This window comes from Equus caballus, chromosome 1 (genome assembly GCF_041296265.1).
Source record: "Equus caballus isolate H_3958 breed thoroughbred chromosome 1, TB-T2T, whole genome shotgun sequence".
Classification (NCBI taxonomy): domain Eukaryota; kingdom Metazoa; phylum Chordata; class Mammalia; order Perissodactyla; family Equidae; genus Equus; species Equus caballus.
Genome location: NC_091684.1, coordinates 127,262,685 through 127,283,192, shown reverse-complemented (window position 1 = coordinate 127,283,192; position 20,508 = coordinate 127,262,685). Strand labels below are relative to the sequence as shown.

The 20,508-nt window shown below is 54.6% G+C and overlaps 4 protein-coding genes across 8 annotated transcripts in view; 2 read left to right on the top strand and 2 right to left on the bottom strand.

Annotated features, from left to right (window-relative positions):
- Window positions 1-4,791, bottom strand: part of LOC138917143 (uncharacterized) — a 7,739-nt gene extending 2,948 nt beyond the window's left edge. The window contains exons 1-3 of the mRNA XM_070232048.1: window positions 3,910-4,791; window positions 2,999-3,170; window positions 606-780 (exon numbers count right to left, since the gene is read on the bottom strand). Of these exons, the coding sequence (XP_070088149.1) occupies window positions 606-780; window positions 2,999-3,068 (245 nt within the window). The 5' untranslated portion in view covers window positions 3,069-3,170; window positions 3,910-4,791. The remainder of the gene's footprint in view (window positions 1-605; window positions 781-2,998; window positions 3,171-3,909) is intronic.
- Window positions 1,680-11,101, top strand: LOC138917165 (protein FAM170A-like). 3 transcript variants are annotated; one of them, XM_070232219.1, is made up of 5 exons: window positions 1,706-1,941; window positions 3,708-4,836; window positions 5,254-5,527; window positions 6,973-7,050; window positions 8,229-9,984. In XM_070232219.1, exons 1-2 carry the CDS (start codon window positions 1,893-1,895, stop codon window positions 4,562-4,564), a joined length of 906 nt encoding a protein of 301 aa, XP_070088320.1. In that variant the 5' UTR covers window positions 1,706-1,892; the 3' UTR covers window positions 4,565-4,836; window positions 5,254-5,527; window positions 6,973-7,050; window positions 8,229-9,984. The 3 variants fall into 3 exon arrangements, with proteins under 3 accessions (XP_070088312.1, XP_070088305.1, XP_070088320.1); XM_070232211.1 differs by lacking the exon at window positions 6,973-7,050 and having other exon boundaries at window positions 1,680-1,941; window positions 3,708-5,527; window positions 8,229-11,101; XM_070232204.1 differs by lacking the exon at window positions 8,229-9,984 and having other exon boundaries at window positions 1,684-1,941; window positions 3,708-5,527; window positions 6,973-7,973.
- On the bottom strand, window positions 9,466-17,204 carry LOC138917152 (uncharacterized). The gene is made up of 4 exons (XM_070232066.1): window positions 16,323-17,204; window positions 15,412-15,583; window positions 13,019-13,193; window positions 9,466-10,981 (listed from the first exon to the last, which is right to left on the bottom strand). The coding sequence occupies exons 2-4, from the start codon at window positions 15,479-15,481 to the stop codon at window positions 10,084-10,086; spliced, it is 1,143 nt and encodes a 380-aa protein (XP_070088167.1). The 5' UTR covers window positions 15,482-15,583; window positions 16,323-17,204; the 3' UTR covers window positions 9,466-10,083.
- LOC138917161 (protein FAM170A-like) overlaps window positions 14,093-20,508 on the top strand; it is a 9,422-nt gene continuing 3,006 nt past the window's right edge. Inside the window, exons 1-4 of one of the 3 annotated variants that reach the window (XM_070232190.1) lie at window positions 14,119-14,354; window positions 16,121-17,249; window positions 17,667-17,940; window positions 19,386-19,463. In XM_070232190.1, coding sequence (XP_070088291.1) covers window positions 14,306-14,354; window positions 16,121-16,977 — 906 coding nt within the window. In that variant the 5' untranslated portion in view covers window positions 14,119-14,305 and the 3' untranslated portion in view covers window positions 16,978-17,249; window positions 17,667-17,940; window positions 19,386-19,463. Of the gene's footprint in view, window positions 14,355-16,120; window positions 17,941-19,385; window positions 20,387-20,508 lie in introns of those variants that run through there. The other 2 variants (XM_070232184.1, XM_070232187.1) reach the window with 2 other exon arrangements.

Below are 20,508 nucleotides of genomic sequence, written 5' to 3'. Positions count from 1 at the left end.
TCTCTTGTGTTCCCGCCGACTCGTCCCTGTCCTGCCTTCTGGAATCGCACAAAATAAGCCTCCTCTCTCGCCATCAGAGAGTTTTCAAGTCCCTCTGAGTAGTCAGGCCACACACTCTGCTCACCACATCCATTGTCTCAAATCCTCCCTCAAAGGGTTCCACGATTTACTGGTTCCTCTTCTAAATGCCTCCAGAACAGAAGCAAAATCCAAGCCAAGAGAGGACGGCGGGCTTTCCCCAAGAGCCCTCCTAAATCTCCCAGACAGGTGGAGGTCCTGAGTCCACGCTTTTCCGGAGGCCACAATCCTATCTCTTTCTCACTGGTCCCAAGGGGAAACACGCAGAGGGCTAAGGAGCTTCCCGCTAACACTTTCCAGGGCTTGGGACTGGGAAGGTCAAGAACGGGGGCAAAATGCTCACTTGGGAGCGATGGTGCCTCCAGCTGCCAGGACAAACAGTCCAGCTCTGCAGGGGATGCCTAGGATGGAGGAGTCCTTGTGGGAGTCACCACTCATTCATTCATTCATTCATTCATTCATTCAACAAATGCGTGTCGAGTGCCTACTACGTGTCAGGCGCTCTCCTACTTTCTGGGATTACAGACCTGAGAGCAAGCCGGTGTTTGCCTCCACGTTGCTTACGGTCCAATTCAAGGAGACAGATTTTCAAATGAGCCTCTCCCGTGGACCTGGAGGAGCGTAAGGACGGGGGCTTTCGGGAGCTCTGCATGCTCAGGGCGAGGACATCAGCTAATCTGCGCACCCTCAGCAAGCTGTGACCTGCAGTACAACGGTAACCGTGACCATTAGCATAGTCTTCTCCTGTAACAGTCACTGTTCTAAATGCTTTCCACGGATTGACCTCTTCAGCCTCCAAATGATGCTATCAGGTGGAGAGAGTCCTTTCCATTTTACAGATCAGAAAGCGAGGCAGAGGGGCTGGCCCCGTGGCCAAGCGGTTAAGTTCACCCACTCCGCCTCGGCGGCCCAGGGCTTTGCCGGTTGGGATCCTGGGCGCCGACACGGCACCGCTCGTCAGGCCAGGCTGAGGCGGCGTCCCACGTGCCGCAACTAGGAGGACCCACAACTAAAAATATACAACTATGTACCGGGGGACTTTGGGGAGAAAAAGGAAAAACGAAATCTTTAAAAAAAAAATAAAAAAGGAAAGTGAAGCAGAGAGAGGTCCACTGACTGGCCCAAGATCCAGCAGGTGGCGGAGCAGGGATCAAACCCAGTGGTGCTCCATGCACCACTGTGCCTCCCCGTGGGAGGGGCGGACCCAGGAGGGAGGGGAGGGACGGTCTCCTAGTCAGGGGGAACAGCCTTTGAGAAGGCTCAGAGGCAAAGGAGGTCTGAGAGGGGTTCAGAGGGGACACTGAGTGACCAGGGCTGGAGAGGTGACTTCCAAACAGAGGCACAGGAGAGGCCTCGGGGAAAGATATCACCCATCCCAGTCTGTTCTCCTTTTCTGCCCTCTCACCCTCTCTCCAAATGGATGGGAGGCCCCTTGAGGGCAGGGAAAAGTTCCAAATCACTTTATTACGTGATTATTATATCACCTTCCCTCAGCTGCCCTCCTCACCCCTACTTCAACTGTTGCCGTGATTTCTTGTTGCCATGTTGACGTTCAAACTGGGCCCTCGGAACTGAGCTATGTCAGCGGTGACATCACACAGGATTTACTGGAAGACTCGGAGCTCACTCAGATCCCAACTGCTCTCAGAGAGGTTGTGGATCCGGGATCTCCCTGTGGGGCAGCGCCTGTAGCTGCCGACTCACAGACATTGAGGACTCACTCAGAGTCTACGACCCAAGAGAGGCTGAGATTGGGAAGAGGGAGAGAGATCCTTCCGGAGACCATCCTGGGAGTTCACCTCTGCCCCGACAGGATGAATCGGCGGCAATCCGGGAGGAAGAGGCCTATCTCTGAGACCCCAGGTAAGGAGAGGAGGAAAACAGTCTGATGGATGGGAGCTGGGAAGCCAGGGGTCTGATTTCCCCGGACAGATGGCCAGGAGAGCGAAGATGAAGGATTTGGCCAGAGGCCTGAGGCTCACTGAGGCTTTCACTGTGAACGTACTGTGTCATTTCGTAGACAACGAACACATGCGTAACATGAATGACTAAGTGAAGGAGTGAGTGAGTGAACCGAAGGACCCCCTACTGTGAGTCTGAGGGTCTTTCCTCAATTGGCTCAGACTAGAAACTTAACTGTTCAGGCCTGAGCCCTAGGAAGGGCTTGATGGCCACGCGAAGGCAGGAAGCAAGGGAGCCCCTGGGGCAGACGGCGTGGGACTGGGGAGAAGGGGCGAGGGGACTTGTCCCCTTCACTGTCATCGCATTTTCTACTGAGAGGGAATTAATACATCAGGCGAGGCGGCAAAAACAGTAATCCAGAAGTTATGGAAGGGTGCTGGGTGGTTGGCCCGGTACCCCACGACGACCCCAGAGGTCTCCCTCATTCTGAGCCAGGGCTGGGGCAGAAGGGGGCCTGGGCAGACAGCACTACCCTCAGTCCAAGGCCTTGCCTTCTCCTCCTCTGTCTCCCGTCCACCTCTCCCTAGGGCTCTACGATGTGGCACAGCAAAGCTTCACTTCAGAATCGCATTCTAAATCTCTCCTTAACCTGTGTTTCTGCCAGAAATCCTACAGATCCTAGTTCGGGACCCTTTCCCCAGTCAGTTCCTTTTCCCCTTGCCTCCTCCCCAACTTCCTGACAACTCCCATGTGCTGCTCGCCACAGGCCCAGCTGGTTTCCTCTTCCCTCCTGGTCTTCTGTCTGCAGATTCTGTCCACTGCCCCCTGAGGTCTTCTCCATCTCGGTCCTACCTGAACCCTTCACTCCCTCCCCCCCACACCCCCAAAGCTTGCTTCCATCACTTCCTTTCTGCATCCTGAACTCTCCAAACCAGCCCCGTCCTCAGAAGCATGCACAGACCCTGAGGCTGACGCAGCAAGCCCGCAGATGCCCTCGGTGAGGTTTTCACGTACTCACCACGGAGGTGGGGGATCAGGGCGCTCAGACACGGACATCTGTTTTCTGCCTTCACACTGAAGGAGCTCATCTCACGAGGAAGTGCTCAGGAGTCAGCTCCGAGCAAGCCTTTTTAAAGGTCTAGTGTTGCTCGGTTAAGGAAGGTTTGAGAAAGAAGGAAACCTGCAAGAGCCTTAACAAAGCCTACAAATTAGTATGTCTGTCAGTGGAATTCCTTCTATCAGTGCCCCCCTAATACCGGGTTGAAAAGAGCTGAGCATTTCTCCCGTTGGCACGCTAACCCTCTAACTAACTATCCTAGCAAATCAGCTTCATAGAAAACATCTCCCAGAGGGGTAGCATAGTTGGCATTCAACAAATGTTAGGGGAAAAAAAAGAAAAATTAGCCTGAAGGTCCTACAATTACAAGCAGAAGATCGCAAAGGGTATTGTATTGTCTCCCACGACAGACCTTTGACACAGGGTACCACTGTCATTGGTACCAATGTGCTCGAGGGGACTTGTGTCACCCCCAGCAGTGCAACCAGCACTGGAAGGCTCGGGACCCGGGCCCGCCGGGGCAGGACGAAGATGTGACGAGGTTTCCCAGAGGTGCAGGAGGGTAGCGACGGAGAGGCCCCCAGGGACCCCCGACACAACAGCCTGGGCTCAGAGACCAGGCCCCAGGCCCCAGGCCCCAGAGCTCATGGAACTCCCACTCTGTTCTCAGAGGCCTCAACCCAAGAGGACAGGGCCACACAGCCTACACCATCGGCAAACAGAAGCCGGAGCTCCAGGCCCAGGAAGACCCTCCGACTCCCAGAGACGTGTGTCTCCTCTGCTTCAGCGGAGCGGACCTCCCACTCCTCCAGCTACGGGTCGCCCAAAGAGAAGCAATGGGTGCGGTGCGCCTATTACACCCAAGTGCGCACCGTGAAGGGGGTGGCCGTCGCGTGGCAAACCGAAAGCGGGTTTGCCCCCGTGGACGAGAGGCCCCGCGTCTTCGAGGCCGAGCTCTCCCAGGAGAGCACCATCGGCTCTCCCCCGAGCCCGGCTGACACGGAGTCCCTGCTCAGCGACACGGAGCCCTGTGTCCAGGAAGCCGAGGCGCACACCCCTGCGCCGGCCGTCCAGGAGCAGGAGGCGCCGCCCCGCGCGGTCACCCCGGAGTGGCTGGTGACCGGCGAGCACGGCTTCCGCTGCGTGGCCTGCTGCCGCGTGTTCCCGTGCCCGGCCGCCGTGGTGGCGCACGCCGAGCGCGGCGTCAAGGAGGGCTTCAGCTGCCGCGTCTTCTATGAGGAGCTGCTGGAGCGCCGGCGGCCCGCGTCTGCGCCGCGCCGGCCCCGACGCTGCCACCTGCTGGCCCAGAGGCGCCTGCTGGCGGCCAAGAGCAGGGAGGTGCGAGCCAAGGAGGAAGCCTGCCTGCGCCTGCAGGCGAGACTGCAAGCACAGAGCCAGGAGCTGAGGCGGCTGCGGAGCGAGCTGGCGTGGCTGCAGAGGCAGGAGGCCTGGCAGAGGCAGGGCCGCGGGGCGCGGCCCCAAGGACCGCGGGGCACGCGCCTGAAGGGCCGCGCTCAGGCCCTGTGACTGCAGAGCAGGGCTGTGGGTGGGATGGGGCCTGTCGGGGAAGACCGCGGGTCAGACCGCTTAGCCACCCCGGGAGACCCTTCGCTCCAGGCTGCGTGGTCCGCATCGCCAACCAAGGGCGTGGAGAGCACCACCCAGAAGGGGTGGATGAAGCGGCCTCGGGACAGCCGACTCTGCACGCCAGGTCAGGCCAGAGGCTCGCCCAGCCAGGAGAAGAGAGGAGAGCCCCATCTAGATGCTGCGGAATTCGGGACCCTGAACATGGCGACCGTGTAAGGCGGGAAAGAAAACGGGACTTCAGGGGGCTCTGGAGGGCTGGGAGAGCGCCTCAGCCAAGGGAGCTCTAAAGGAAGTGTGGTTGAGAAGGGGTGTAGCTGAGTCGTCCGCAGGAGGAGGGAGCAGAAGGAGTCGGGGACGCGGGGAAACAGTCTGTAGGACAGCAATGGGATAAAGCCCCTCAACCCGTCCCTCCGCCTGCCTCCGCTCCCAGCCACGTGCAGGGAGAGACAGGAAGGAGGGCCTGCAAGAGGAGAGGCGGGCTCTTAAAGGAAGCTGAGCTCGCCATCCAAGTCCTCTGGCCTCACTGGGAGAAGCGGGGTTGGAGGGATGTGCCGTTCCCTCTTGGGGGGAGTGGAGGTGGCAGCTGGTGCAGAAAGACTCCATTGGTGCCATCCTTTTCTGCACAACAGGAGATCCAGTTACTGGATGAGTCCTGCAGAGGGTCTCCTAGGGTGCAAGGGAAGCAGCTTGGAAACTTTTTGGCCCCTTTACAACAAACATGCTTTACCCCCCGGTCGTGACACATCCGTGACACTTGCCTGTTCTTTCTTTGTTCTGTGGTATAACCTGACCTATCCTGAGATCAGAGAACTGCAAGAAAACACCTGGCTGAGGATAAAGCAGCCAAAGAGAGGACATTTCCTGTGAACCCTGGAATTATAATGAAGGCAGGGGTGATCCGAGGTGAGGATGGGAAGGGTCAGGTTCATGCCCAGACTCCACGGTGGGCAGAGAAACTAGGGTCAGGGCATCAAGTCCAAGGGCCCGGGAAGCGCTGGGGGTGTCAGGGTGTGTCCATGTCCCTGGGAGCTGAGACGCAGAGTGACACGGGGACCCTCAGGGCACAGGGTGCGTGGGTAGGGTTCCCAGGCCTGGCACATCCATCCACGGGCTGCCCTGTTTGTACTTCTCAGAGGGACAGACATGGCTCCTGAGGGTGACAGGGTCTGAAGTGGAGGGAAGCCAGGGCTTTGAGGCAGGTGCTAATGATGAAGAAGGAAATCCTGTTGATGAGGATTATTTTAGGCTGGTTACTTTTAAAAACTGCAGACGGGAAGGAGCCTCTGAGGAGTGGGATTTGCTTGCCCTTTGATGAGAGACATTTGCATCTGTGAAGGAAGTCTCCACGTGTTGGGGGTGTCTCCCTCTCTGCCCCAGGAGGAAGGAGGGGTGACCTTATCTCTAGAGACTCTTAATGGGGACGGCAAGGACTTAAGTCTTGTCTATGGTGCTCGTCTGGTAACCTCACCTAGCTGACTCCTCCCCCCACCCCCACCACCAATAGCCTCCGGGAGGCATAGGACATCCCGACTTAATCCGGTCTGATTCTGACCTAAAGTTATAGGGCCAGCCAATAACCAGACCCCACCTGCACTGATGCCATTTTAACAACTTCTTTTACACGTTCTTTCCTTTGTCTTGGAAAGAGATAAACTCACACACCTATGCCTTCAGTTTAGCCCTACTCTCAACCCATGTTGGCAGCGGCAGCGGCAGCTCCTCCTGCCCGTGGGTCCAGTCCCCACGCAGCAGCTCTGACTGCCCATGGGTCCTGTCCCCATGCCGGCAGCAGCAGCTCTGACTGCCCATTGGGTCCTGTCCCCATGCCGGCAGCAGCAGCTCTGACTGCCCATGGGCCCTGACCCCGTGCTCTTCCATACTATTCTCTCAATCAAGGAGCACTACTGCCAGACCTTGAGAGTCCAAGAAATCTCTCTTTCGACTCCTCGGCTCACCCACCCCGCATCTCTGTGATTCTCAGAGATGCGAGAGTGGAAATGGTCTGGCAATCCCAGTGGGAGGCAGAGGCTGGCTGGGACTTTCCACTGTCCAAGAGATCTTTTGTCCAAAATCTTTTCCTTCCTATAAGTTGCGAAATCCCCGTTAACGACGTCTAAGGGTAGTCTTGGAAAATGGCCTCGAATGCACCTGGGTGAGTTTTCCATTAGAACGGTTAGAGGAGTAAGGCGGGAGCACATAGCAGAGAACAAGAATCTTGCAGTGTCTGCGTGTCACTTAATGAATTGCACATGGTGTCCAGCCTTCTTCCTCGCCAGTATACATGTATACTCAGCACACGTTTGAGGGTGGATGCTTTAATCCTCACAGAATACTTTGGTCATTTCTAGGTGTAGAGTCCAGAAGAAGGCATGGTCTCCAAATGGCAAGCAAGAGCTCTGCTGGGTCTGACCCCTGTACAGCTGAGGGTGTGTCTTCATTCAGTGGTCGGACTCTTTGTGTCTGACGTTAAAGATGGGCTCATGCCTATCTTTTCACAATGCAAAATTTAAAAATGCATATCTGTGATGTTCTAACTTAGAGAGGTCTTATATTCTGATTATGATCTGTCTAACTGCAAAGTATTGTAAATCGAAAGTATAATCAGAATCATCCTCTCCTATGTAAATTGCACTCCTCTCCCAAGTTGTCCAGTGTTAAAAGACACACGTGTATCCTTCCCTACATCTCTCTCTGCTCAGAGACTGCCAGATTCTTAATGTTTCTGTCCCCTCAGCATTCACTGTTGGGATCCTAAGCCCCAATGTGATGGAGTTAGGAGATGGGGCGTTTGGGAGGTGACTGGGTCCTGAGGGTGGTGCCCCCATGACTGGGACTAGTGCTCTTATAGAAGAGACCCCGCAGAGTTCCCCAGCCCCTTCCACCATGTGAGGATGCAAGAGTGTGAGCCCGATAGGGCCCTCGCCTGTCCATGCTGGTACCCTGATCTTGGACTTCCAACCTCCAGGACTGTGAGAAATCAACTCCTATTGTTTATCAGCCAGCCTCAGCTGTGGTATTTTGTTATAGCAGCCCAAATGGACTAAGACAGACACACATATACAGTCCCAGGTACACGGGGAGGTCTGTCTGTTTCTTCGCTTTTTTAAAAATGACGTCACACTTGGCCCACATTGTTCTGCGCCATGTTTCACTGGACAATCTATGATGGATTCCTGTCAGTCAGCAGATACAGCTAACCCTGTCTTTTTGGTTCTTCTTATTTTGACTCATGTTTACTCTTCATGGCTTTGAATTATAGTATACCTTATATACACTGATACATAACTATAGAATGGAAATACATTTCATTATGCTATTTCTTTAAACACTGTCCCTTCTGCGTGTTCTCACTCATTGTCACAGTTGCAGAAGTGTGTCCAGATAATTCTAACAGTCTAATAAGTAGACTCCTTCATCATCCTTGCTTAAGCAATCATACACATACAAACATACGCTTCTACTCCTTTATGCACGTGTATATAGGTTTTCCAGTATACTCAGATCTTTGTTCTTGTTTTACCAAAACGGGCTCATTTCCTACATACTAATTTGCCCCTTCCTCTGCTCCTCCCTGCCTCCCTCCCTCCCTCCCTCCCTCCTCCAGTGGAATGTCGGTTCGATGCCCTCCATCAGCAAAGGCCTCAAGGACAGAGTTTAAGAGAAAGCAAAGCATTTCCCACCAACTCCTTACCTGAGAGCGTCTTCGCGAGAATGCACGGCACACATGTCACAGGACACAGGAGATGCGGCCTTCTTTACCTTTTCCCTCCTCAAGAAGCAGGAGCCAATGCCAAGAGGTCAGGGCTCATGTCTCCGTACTTCTCACGCCTCTCGTGGTCCCATTTCTCACTCGAGTCGTAAAACTGGGAGTCAAGCAACCAGCTGTGAGAAGATGAACCCAGGAAGTACTCCTCGGCTGGGATGCCTTCAAAGACCGATTATCCGAGTCCTAAGGCCAGCTGACGACCTGGGACACTAAGGTGATTGGTCCTCTACCTGCAGGAAGAACAGACTGGGCTGAGGCAAGTCCTCCTTGACCCATCAGGCACCCCAAGAGGTTTTGGAGGCTCCTTCGTCTCTTAAGTCAAAAGGCACGTCCAACCCAGTGGGAAAAGCACGGGGCAAAAGACGTTCTCCTTTGAAAGCGGAAACGGGCCCAGGACTCACAAGTGGCATGCGCTTCACCTCGGGCCAGCTTTTCAAGTTAGCGCCAGTCTGTCCCTGGTCGCCTGCACAACCAGGCTTTCCTAACCTTTCACCTCTCTCCTTCCCAGTGTCCTGTGGCCTCTGCCAGTCTTAAGGTGATAGTTGACACCGCTGCTTGCCCACCTCCGAGGTGGCGGATTCTCAGAGTGCCAAGCGCAAACCAACAGTGCCCTTAGGGGTCCTTTAACGGAAAAGCTGCCAAAAAGAACACAATGCCCAGAATAATCCCGAGACCCTGATGAGGAGGAAGCGGGGTGGGGGTGGTCTTTGACTGTTGGGAGTTCTCAGGGCTCAGGGGCTCCAAGTCACCAGGGTCATGCCCATGGCGGGAAATCTTTAGGGGGTCTGCAACTCTGTGTGTTGAGTGTCCGGCGCAGAGGCCCAGGCAGCCCAAGAGGACCTCTCTGACCTATGCCTCACCCAGCAGTGGGGGAAATCTTCACTAGGTGACCCGCAAGTATTCCTGGGGATCTTTCTTCCAAAGATCTTAGTTTGCAGGCTCTTGAGCGGTAGGAGATGAGAAAGCTGGGACCAAGGAGGTTGCCCAGAGGAGGAGGCTCCCTTTGTGTCCTTGGGGGTTTGGTTCGGCGCCCCCCACCCCCACTTGTTTAAGCGAGTAACGCTCCAAGCAGGCATTTGTTGGTAAGTTGCCTCTGCTTAGTTTATTGCTTACCCAGAGGTCAGCCATGGAGAGTCTATGTTGAGTTCATTGGATAGGTCTTCTTTTGCCTGGGCAGAGCAGAGTCTGGTCACAGCTAGTGATGAAACTTGGGAAACTGAAACGTGTTAGGCCAGACCAGGCAGGCTTTGCTGCAGAAATTCTTGCCGTTTAGCTCCATCTTCTTGCTAAGTCTCCCATGTAGACCACGCAGGGCAGTGGAGCTCGTGGGAAACCGGCGGGGCTGGCTCTCACAAGTGGACTTGTAAATGCAAAGTCTCCCGCTTTATCAGCATCACACTTATCTGAAGATCTTGTAGGAAACGCAGATCCTCAGGACCAGCACCATGGGGTTCCTACAGACTGGGCATTCTGGGCCTCAGAGTCGTGTCGGGGTGGGGACAGAGGAGAGCTGATGGATTCTCCCCAGGGGATAAAATGGGGGTGCGAAGGGAAAGAAGAAAGAAATAGAGCTGAAACAAGATCTTGGAAAGCGCATCATTGGAAAGGACCCATAAATCCTAAACCTGGCTCATGTGCTGGCAAGAACAGCAGTGGACAGGTACTGGGGAATGTGGTATGTTGCTACACGCCTTCATGACCCAGCTCTCCTCAGAGTTCCTGCTGGCAGAAGGTGAGGCAGGCCGAAAAAGAGTCTCGGAATTTTCCAGGATGTCCACATGGGCCAACGCACAGCAACAACTGCGGCAAGGGAGGTGGCCAGGCCCAGCCCTCCGAACCCCTCGTCCTGTGTGAGCAGAAGCTCTGGGAGTCTCAAGATGAGCAGGGTGTGGTCGCGGGCCCTCCCAACTGGGTGTGAGTGCCCAGGAGGACCCTTCAAGGGCAGTGCAGGCAGTGCAGGCAGTGCAGGCACTACCTCCAGCCCGGAGAGAGCATGTGCACAGCGAGCGTGGCCTCGTCGGCTCTGCCTTCTCTTCTGGATGTACAAGCCCAGGGCTCTTGCATGGGTGGATCCAGGCAGTTGTGTGCCTGTTCTCCACCCTTCCTGGGTCATCCTCCGCACACACGATAGCTGAGGACACTCCACTGTCCGCCTCGTCGCTCTCAGCACAAGCACTGCCCAAGTCGCTGCAGCCCAGAGCTCCTGGAGGCCTGGTCCTGGGCCTAGGCCTAGGCCTCCAAGGCTGCCGGCTTTGCCTGCATCCTGTTGGTCCCCGCAGGAGCGGCCGGGCTCGCGGGCCAGGCGGCTGGGCGATCCTGGGCGTGGCCGAGCGGTGGGGAGGAGCCGGGCGGTCTCCAGCGGAGCGCGAGGCCAGGATCCCGTCCAGCCTGCCGCAGGGCTTGCGGCAGGGTAGGCCCGGGACGCCGCGCCGCCCTCGGGCTCCCTTCCCGCGTGGCGCCTGCGCCCCAACCGGTCCAACTGCCGCCCTCCCCGCCTGTTCATTCCAGTAGTGCGTTCTCTTCTGATGCGCAGATGCAACAGGTCACCCGTTCCACACCGTGCACTGAAGAAATCCAGCAAGTTTAGAGACCTGATGGGAATAGCAGAAGTTGAAGCTAGTAGATGGGGGGTGGGGGAGGGGGGTGGGGGGGAGAGTGCGGGCGGGGGGACGGGAGCCTAAGGGGCATAAGGGAAAAATAATTTAAAAAAATAGAAAGAACCCTGGAATAATAGACCTTCTCTACATTCTGCACTCAACGAGGCTGTGGACACAAAACTACCTGCATATGCTACCGTGCATTTCTTTGAAGCAAATAATGTGAGATAAGGGAATAAGTAAGCAGAGGTGATTGCCAATCTGGGATTGATTAATTGATCTGGATGGCCTGAAAACAGTGAACATCCACCATATTTAAGAAGGGATTTAGCAGTCTAGAGCAAGCAGGGGCAAGCTTTCTAATCATTACCAGAATGGTCCGTTAATCACTCTGAAAAAAGGAACAGCAGCTTAAAATCTTCTACACAGAAAATAACAGGCCAATTCTCTGGCAGGTTCCACCAAACGTGCAGGTACCATATCATTTTAATATTATACAAAGAATAGAAAGAGAGAAGGCATTCCCCAACTTGTCCTATGAGGCCACATACCATAGTAGTCAGCAAAGTTGATCTATTAGTTATCTACTGGTGCGTAACAAATTATCTCCAAACTTGGCTGGTGTGGGGTCAATTGCAAAATATTCAATACATTTTAACACAATTCGGAACTAGATGAAGTTACCTGTTATTACTTCTATCTCAACATAGTCTTGAATGAATAAGCCAGACAATTTAATAAGCAGGTATAAATATCAAGATTTTTAAAAATTCTAATAATTATGCAATCGCATGCCTCGAAAACGACAACAAAAATTTTGACGAGGTGGCTACATATAAGACAAATATACCAAAATCAATGGCTTCTCTCCAAGCTAGAAATAAAGCATCCCGAAAATGGAAATGGGGGTGGGAGGCATAGACCATTATCTTGCCCCCGTTAGTTCACTGTGCCAAATAGAGTCAAAATTATAAAATATTAAGAAAACACTTCAATAGGAACAGCAAGGAACTTACGAAAAAGACTAAGCTATTGAAGAAGTAAAAGCTGGTTGAATGTGTGGAAATTAATCAATAAAGGAAACCAACTAAAACTGGAGTCAGGAAGGCCTTACAGGGAGCTCTCCAGTCCTACCACCCACCGTCAATTACCCCAATTAGGGAGAGACCAGCACCTTGCATCTCCAACGAGAAGTTGGCTACTACTTTACTATGCCAGCAGGAGGAAGAAAGAATTTCCTCTTTGGGGACAACAAGCCCAGCCAATGGAAAACGTTACAATGAGGAGTCGTCCGCACCCTGAACTCTCACTCTCCTTGAATTAACTTTCACTTAGAACAGCTCCCGTAACTCCCAGGCCTTCCTGACTCCAATTTTAGTTGGTTTCCTTTATTAATTCATTTCTGAACAAGCACACATCTTTCTTTTCTCTTGTGTTCCCGCCGACTCGTCCCTGTCCTGCCTTCTGGAATCGCACAAAATAAGCCTCCTCTCTCGCCATCAGAGAGTTTTCAAGTCCCTCTGAGTAGTCAGGCCACACACTCTGCTCACCACATCCATTGTCTCAAATCCTCCCTCAAAGGGTTCCACGATTTACTGGTTCCTCTTCTAAATGCCTCCAGAACAGAAGCAAAATCCAAGCCAAGAGAGGACGGCGGGCTTTCCCCAAGAGCCCTCCTAAATCTCCCAGACAGGTGGAGGTCCTGAGTCCACGCTTTTCCGGAGGCCACAATCCTATCTCTTTCTCACTGGTCCCAAGGGGAAACACGCAGAGGGCTAAGGAGCTTCCCGCTAACACTTTCCAGGGCTTGGGACTGGGAAGGTCAAGAACGGGGGCAAAATGCTCACTTGGGAGCGATGGTGCCTCCAGCTGCCAGGACAAACAGTCCAGCTCTGCAGGGGATGCCTAGGATGGAGGAGTCCTTGTGGGAGTCACCACTCATTCATTCATTCATTCATTCATTCATTCAACAAATGCGTGTCGAGTGCCTACTACGTGTCAGGCGCTCTCCTACTTTCTGGGATTACAGACCTGAGAGCAAGCCGGTGTTTGCCTCCACGTTGCTTACGGTCCAATTCAAGGAGACAGATTTTCAAATGAGCCTCTCCCGTGGACCTGGAGGAGCGTAAGGACGGGGGCTTTCGGGAGCTCTGCATGCTCAGGGCGAGGACATCAGCTAATCTGCGCACCCTCAGCAAGCTGTGACCTGCAGTACAACGGTAACCGTGACCATTAGCATAGTCTTCTCCTGTAACAGTCACTGTTCTAAATGCTTTCCACGGATTGACCTCTTCAGCCTCCAAATGATGCTATCAGGTGGAGAGAGTCCTTTCCATTTTACAGATCAGAAAGCGAGGCAGAGGGGCTGGCCCCGTGGCCAAGCGGTTAAGTTCACCCACTCCGCCTCGGCGGCCCAGGGCTTTGCCGGTTGGGATCCTGGGCGCCGACACGGCACCGCTCGTCAGGCCAGGCTGAGGCGGCGTCCCACGTGCCGCAACTAGGAGGACCCACAACTAAAAATATACAACTATGTACCGGGGGACTTTGGGGAGAAAAAGGAAAAACGAAATCTTTAAAAAAAAAATAAAAAAGGAAAGTGAAGCAGAGAGAGGTCCACTGACTGGCCCAAGATCCAGCAGGTGGCGGAGCAGGGATCAAACCCAGTGGTGCTCCATGCACCACTGTGCCTCCCCGTGGGAGGGGCGGACCCAGGAGGGAGGGGAGGGACGGTCTCCTAGTCAGGGGGAACAGCCTTTGAGAAGGCTCAGAGGCAAAGGAGGTCTGAGAGGGGTTCAGAGGGGACACTGAGTGACCAGGGCTGGAGAGGTGACTTCCAAACAGAGGCACAGGAGAGGCCTCGGGGAAAGATATCACCCATCCCAGTCTGTTCTCCTTTTCTGCCCTCTCACCCTCTCTCCAAATGGATGGGAGGCCCCTTGAGGGCAGGGAAAAGTTCCAAATCACTTTATTACGTGATTATTATATCACCTTCCCTCAGCTGCCCTCCTCACCCCTACTTCAACTGTTGCCGTGATTTCTTGTTGCCATGTTGACGTTCAAACTGGGCCCTCGGAACTGAGCTATGTCAGCGGTGACATCACACAGGATTTACTGGAAGACTCGGAGCTCACTCAGATCCCAACTGCTCTCAGAGAGGTTGTGGATCCGGGATCTCCCTGTGGGGCAGCGCCTGTAGCTGCCGACTCACAGACATTGAGGACTCACTCAGAGTCTACGACCCAAGAGAGGCTGAGATTGGGAAGAGGGAGAGAGATCCTTCCGGAGACCATCCTGGGAGTTCACCTCTGCCCCGACAGGATGAATCGGCGGCAATCCGGGAGGAAGAGGCCTATCTCTGAGACCCCAGGTAAGGAGAGGAGGAAAACAGTCTGATGGATGGGAGCTGGGAAGCCAGGGGTCTGATTTCCCCGGACAGATGGCCAGGAGAGCGAAGATGAAGGATTTGGCCAGAGGCCTGAGGCTCACTGAGGCTTTCACTGTGAACGTACTGTGTCATTTCGTAGACAACGAACACATGCGTAACATGAATGACTAAGTGAAGGAGTGAGTGAGTGAACCGAAGGACCCCCTACTGTGAGTCTGAGGGTCTTTCCTCAATTGGCTCAGACTAGAAACTTAACTGTTCAGGCCTGAGCCCTAGGAAGGGCTTGATGGCCACGCGAAGGCAGGAAGCAAGGGAGCCCCTGGGGCAGACGGCGTGGGACTGGGGAGAAGGGGCGAGGGGACTTGTCCCCTTCACTGTCATCGCATTTTCTACTGAGAGGGAATTAATACATCAGGCGAGGCGGCAAAAACAGTAATCCAGAAGTTATGGAAGGGTGCTGGGTGGTTGGCCCGGTACCCCACGACGACCCCAGAGGTCTCCCTCATTCTGAGCCAGGGCTGGGGCAGAAGGGGGCCTGGGCAGACAGCACTACCCTCAGTCCAAGGCCTTGCCTTCTCCTCCTCTGTCTCCCGTCCACCTCTCCCTAGGGCTCTACGATGTGGCACAGCAAAGCTTCACTTCAGAATCGCATTCTAAATCTCTCCTTAACCTGTGTTTCTGCCAGAAATCCTACAGATCCTAGTTCGGGACCCTTTCCCCAGTCAGTTCCTTTTCCCCTTGCCTCCTCCCCAACTTCCTGACAACTCCCATGTGCTGCTCGCCACAGGCCCAGCTGGTTTCCTCTTCCCTCCTGGTCTTCTGTCTGCAGATTCTGTCCACTGCCCCCTGAGGTCTTCTCCATCTCGGTCCTACCTGAACCCTTCACTCCCTCCCCCCCACACCCCCAAAGCTTGCTTCCATCACTTCCTTTCTGCATCCTGAACTCTCCAAACCAGCCCCGTCCTCAGAAGCATGCACAGACCCTGAGGCTGACGCAGCAAGCCCGCAGATGCCCTCGGTGAGGTTTTCACGTACTCACCACGGAGGTGGGGGATCAGGGCGCTCAGACACGGACATCTGTTTTCTGCCTTCACACTGAAGGAGCTCATCTCACGAGGAAGTGCTCAGGAGTCAGCTCCGAGCAAGCCTTTTTAAAGGTCTAGTGTTGCTCGGTTAAGGAAGGTTTGAGAAAGAAGGAAACCTGCAAGAGCCTTAACAAAGCCTACAAATTAGTATGTCTGTCAGTGGAATTCCTTCTATCAGTGCCCCCCTAATACCGGGTTGAAAAGAGCTGAGCATTTCTCCCGTTGGCACGCTAACCCTCTAACTAACTATCCTAGCAAATCAGCTTCATAGAAAACATCTCCCAGAGGGGTAGCATAGTTGGCATTCAACAAATGTTAGGGGAAAAAAAAGAAAAATTAGCCTGAAGGTCCTACAATTACAAGCAGAAGATCGCAAAGGGTATTGTATTGTCTCCCACGACAGACCTTTGACACAGGGTACCACTGTCATTGGTACCAATGTGCTCGAGGGGACTTGTGTCACCCCCAGCAGTGCAACCAGCACTGGAAGGCTCGGGACCCGGGCCCGCCGGGGCAGGACGAAGATGTGACGAGGTTTCCCAGAGGTGCAGGAGGGTAGCGACGGAGAGGCCCCCAGGGACCCCCGACACAACAGCCTGGGCTCAGAGACCAGGCCCCAGGCCCCAGGCCCCAGAGCTCATGGAACTCCCACTCTGTTCTCAGAGGCCTCAACCCAAGAGGACAGGGCCACACAGCCTACACCATCGGCAAACAGAAGCCGGAGCTCCAGGCCCAGGAAGACCCTCCGACTCCCAGAGACGTGTGTCTCCTCTGCTTCAGCGGAGCGGACCTCCCACTCCTCCAGCTACGGGTCGCCCAAAGAGAAGCAATGGGTGCGGTGCGCCTATTACACCCAAGTGCGCACCGTGAAGGGGGTGGCCGTCGCGTGGCAAACCGAAAGCGGGTTTGCCCCCGTGGACGAGAGGCCCCGCGTCTTCGAGGCCGAGCTCTCCCAGGAGAGCACCATCGGCTCTCCCCCGAGCCCGGCTGACACGGAGTCCCTGCTCAGCGACACGGAGCCCTGTGTCCAGGAAGCCGAGGCGCACACCCCTGCGCCGGCCGTCCAGGAGCAGGAGGCGCCGCCCCGCGCGGTCACCCCGGAGTGGCTGGTGACCGGCGAGCACGGCTTCCGCTGCGTGGCCTGCTGCCGCGTGTTCCCGTGCCCGGCCGCCGTGGTGGCGCACGCCGAGCGCGGCGTCAAGGAGGGCTTCAGCTGCCGCGTCTTCTATGAGGAGCTGCTGGAGCGCCGGCGGCCCGCGTCTGCGCCGCGCCGGCCCCGACGCTGCCACCTGCTGGCCCAGAGGCGCCTGCTGGCGGCCAAGAGCAGGGAGGTGCGAGCCAAGGAGGAAGCCTGCCTGCGCCTGCAGGCGAGACTGCAAGCACAGAGCCAGGAGCTGAGGCGGCTGCGGAGCGAGCTGGCGTGGCTGCAGAGGCAGGAGGCCTGGCAGAGGCAGGGCCGCGGGGCGCGGCCCCAAGGACCGCGGGGCACGCGCCTGAAGGGCCGCGCTCAGGCCCTGTGACTGCAGAGCAGGGCTGTGGGTGGGATGGGGCCTGTCGGGGAAGACCGCGGGTCAGACCGCTTAGCCACCCCGGGAGACCCTTCGCTCCAGGCTGCGTGGTCCGCATCGCCAACCAAGGGCGTGGAGAGCACCACCCAGAAGGGGTGGATGAAGCGGCCTCGGGACAGCCGACTCTGCACGCCAGGTCAGGCCAGAGGCTCGCCCAGCCAGGAGAAGAGAGGAGAGCCCCATCTAGATGCTGCGGAATTCGGGACCCTGAACATGGCGACCGTGTAAGGCGGGAAAGAAAACGGGACTTCAGGGGGCTCTGGAGGGCTGGGAGAGCGCCTCAGCCAAGGGAGCTCTAAAGGAAGTGTGGTTGAGAAGGGGTGTAGCTGAGTCGTCCGCAGGAGGAGGGAGCAGAAGGAGTCGGGGACGCGGGGAAACAGTCTGTAGGACAGCAATGGGATAAAGCCCCTCAACCCGTCCCTCCGCCTGCCTCCGCTCCCAGCCACGTGCAGGGAGAGACAGGAAGGAGGGCCTGCAAGAGGAGAGGCGGGCTCTTAAAGGAAGCTGAGCTCGCCATCCAAGTCCTCTGGCCTCACTGGGAGAAGCGGGGTTGGAGGGATGTGCCGTTCCCTCTTGGGGGGAGTGGAGGTGGCAGCTGGTGCAGAAAGACTCCATTGGTGCCATCCTTTTCTGCACAACAGGAGATCCAGTTACTGGATGAGTCCTGCAGAGGGTCTCCTAGGGTGCAAGGGAAGCAGCTTGGAAACTTTTTGGCCCCTTTACAACAAACATGCTTTACCCCCCGGTCGTGACACATCCGTGACACTTGCCTGTTCTTTCTTTGTTCTGTGGTATAACCTGACCTATCCTGAGATCAGAGAACTGCAAGAAAACACCTGGCTGAGGATAAAGCAGCCAAAGAGAGGACATTTCCTGTGAACCCTGGAATTATAATGAAGGCAGGGGTGATCCGAGGTGAGGATGGGAAGGGTCAGGTTCATGCCCAGACTCCACGGTGGGCAGAGAAACTAGGGTCAGGGCATCAAGTCCAAGGGCCCGGGAAGCGCTGGGGGTGTCAGGGTGTGTCCATGTCCCTGGGAGCTGAGACGCAGAGTGACACGGGGACCCTCAGGGCACAGGGTGCGTGGGTAGGGTTCCCAGGCCTGGCACATCCATCCACGGGCTGCCCTGTTTGTACTTCTCAGAGGGACAGACATGGCTCCTGAGGGTGACAGGGTCTGAAGTGGAGGGAAGCCAGGGCTTTGAGGCAGGTGCTAATGATGAAGAAGGAAATCCTGTTGATGAGGATTATTTTAGGCTGGTTACTTTTAAAAACTGCAGACGGGAAGGAGCCTCTGAGGAGTGGGATTTGCTTGCCCTTTGATGAGAGACATTTGCATCTGTGAAGGAAGTCTCCACGTGTTGGGGGTGTCTCCCTCTCTGCCCCAGGAGGAAGGAGGGGTGACCTTATCTCTAGAGACTCTTAATGGGGACGGCAAGGACTTAAGTCTTGTCTATGGTGCTCGTCTGGTAACCTCACCTAGCTGACTCCTCCCCCCACCCCCACCACCAATAGCCTCCGGGAGGCATAGGACATCCCGACTTAATCCGGTCTGATTCTGACCTAAAGTTATAGGGCCAGCCAATAACCAGACCCCACCTGCACTGATGCCATTTTAACAACTTCTTTTACACGTTCTTTCCTTTGTCTTGGAAAGAGATAAACTCACACACCTATGCCTTCAGTTTAGCCCTACTCTCAACCCATGTTGGCAGCGGCAGCGGCAGCTCCTCCTGCCCGTGGGTCCAGTCCCCACGCAGCAGCTCTGACTGCCCATGGGTCCTGTCCCCATGCCGGCAGCAGCAGCTCTGACTGCCCATTGGGTCCTGTCCCCATGCCGGCAGCAGCAGCTCTGACTGCCCATGGGCCCTGACCCCGTGCTCTTCCATACTATTCTCTCAATCAAGGAGCACTACTGCCAGACCTTGAGAGTCCAAGAAATCTCTCTTTCGACTCCTCGGCTCACCCACCCCGCATCTCTGTGATTCTCAGAGATGCGAGAGTGGAAATGGTCTGGCAATCCCAGTGGGAGGCAGAGGCTGGCTGGGACTTTCCACTGTCCAAGAGATCTTTTGTCCAAAATCTTTTCCTTCCTATAAGTTGCGAAATCCCCGTTAACGACGTCTAAGGGTAGTCTTGGAAAATGGCCTCGAATGCACCTGGGTGAGTTTTCCATTAGAACGGTTAGAGGAGTAAGGCGGGAGCACATAGCAGAGAACAAGAATCTTGCAGTGTCTGCGTGTCACTTAATGAATTGCACATGGTGTCCAGCCTTCTTCCTCGCCAGTATACATGTATACTCAGCACACGTTTGAGGGTGGATGCTTTAATCCTCACAGAATACTTTGGTCATTTCTAGGTGTAGAGTCCAGAAGAAGGCATGGTCTCCAAATGGCAAGCAAGAGCTCTGCTGGGTCTGACCCCTGTACAGCTGAGGGTGTGTCTTCATTCAGTGGTCGGACTCTTTGTGTCTGACGTTAAAGATGGGCTCATGCCTATCTTTTCACAATGCAAAATTTAAAAATGCATATCTGTGATGTTCTAACTTAGAGAGGTCTTATATTCTGATTATGATCTGTCTAACTGCAAAGTATTGTAAATCGAAAGTATAATCAGAATCATCCTCTCCTATGTAAATTGCACTCCTCTCCCAAGTTGTCCAGTGTTAAAAGACACACGTGTATCCTTCCCTACATCTCTCTCTGCTCAGAGACTGCCAGATTCTTAATGTTTCTGTCCCCTCAGCATTCACTGTTGGGATCCTAAGCCCCAATGTGATGGAGTTAGGAGATGGGGCGTTTGGGAGGTGACTGGGTCCTGAGGGTGGTGCCCCCATGACTGGGACTAGTGCTCTTATAGAAGAGACCCCGCAGAGTTCCCCAGCCCCTTCCACCATGTGAGGATGCAAGAGTGTGAGCCCGATAGGGCCCTCGCCTGTCCATGCTGGTACCCTGATCTTGGACTTCCAACCTCCAGGACTGTGAGAAATCAACTCCTATTGTTTATCAGCCAGCCTCAGCTGTGGTATTTTGTTATAGCAGCCCAAATGGACTAAGACAGACACACATATACAGTCCCAGGTACACGGGGAGGTCTGTCTGTTTCTTCGCTTTTTTAAAAATGACGTCACACTTGGCCCACATTGTTCTGCGCCATGTTTCACTGGACAATCTATGATGGATTCCTGTCAGTCAGCAGATACAGCTAACCCTGTCTTTTTGGTTCTTCTTATTTTGACTCATGTTTACTCTTCATGGCTTTGAATTATAGTATACCTTATATACACTGATACATAACTATAGAATGGAAATACATTTCATTATGCTATTTCTTTAAACACTGTCCCTTCTGCGTGTTCTCACTCATTGTCACAGTTGCAGAAGTGTGTCCAGATAATTCTAACAGTCTAATAAGTAGACTCCTTCATCATCCTTGCTTAAGCAATCATACACATACAAACATACGCTTCTACTCCTTTATGC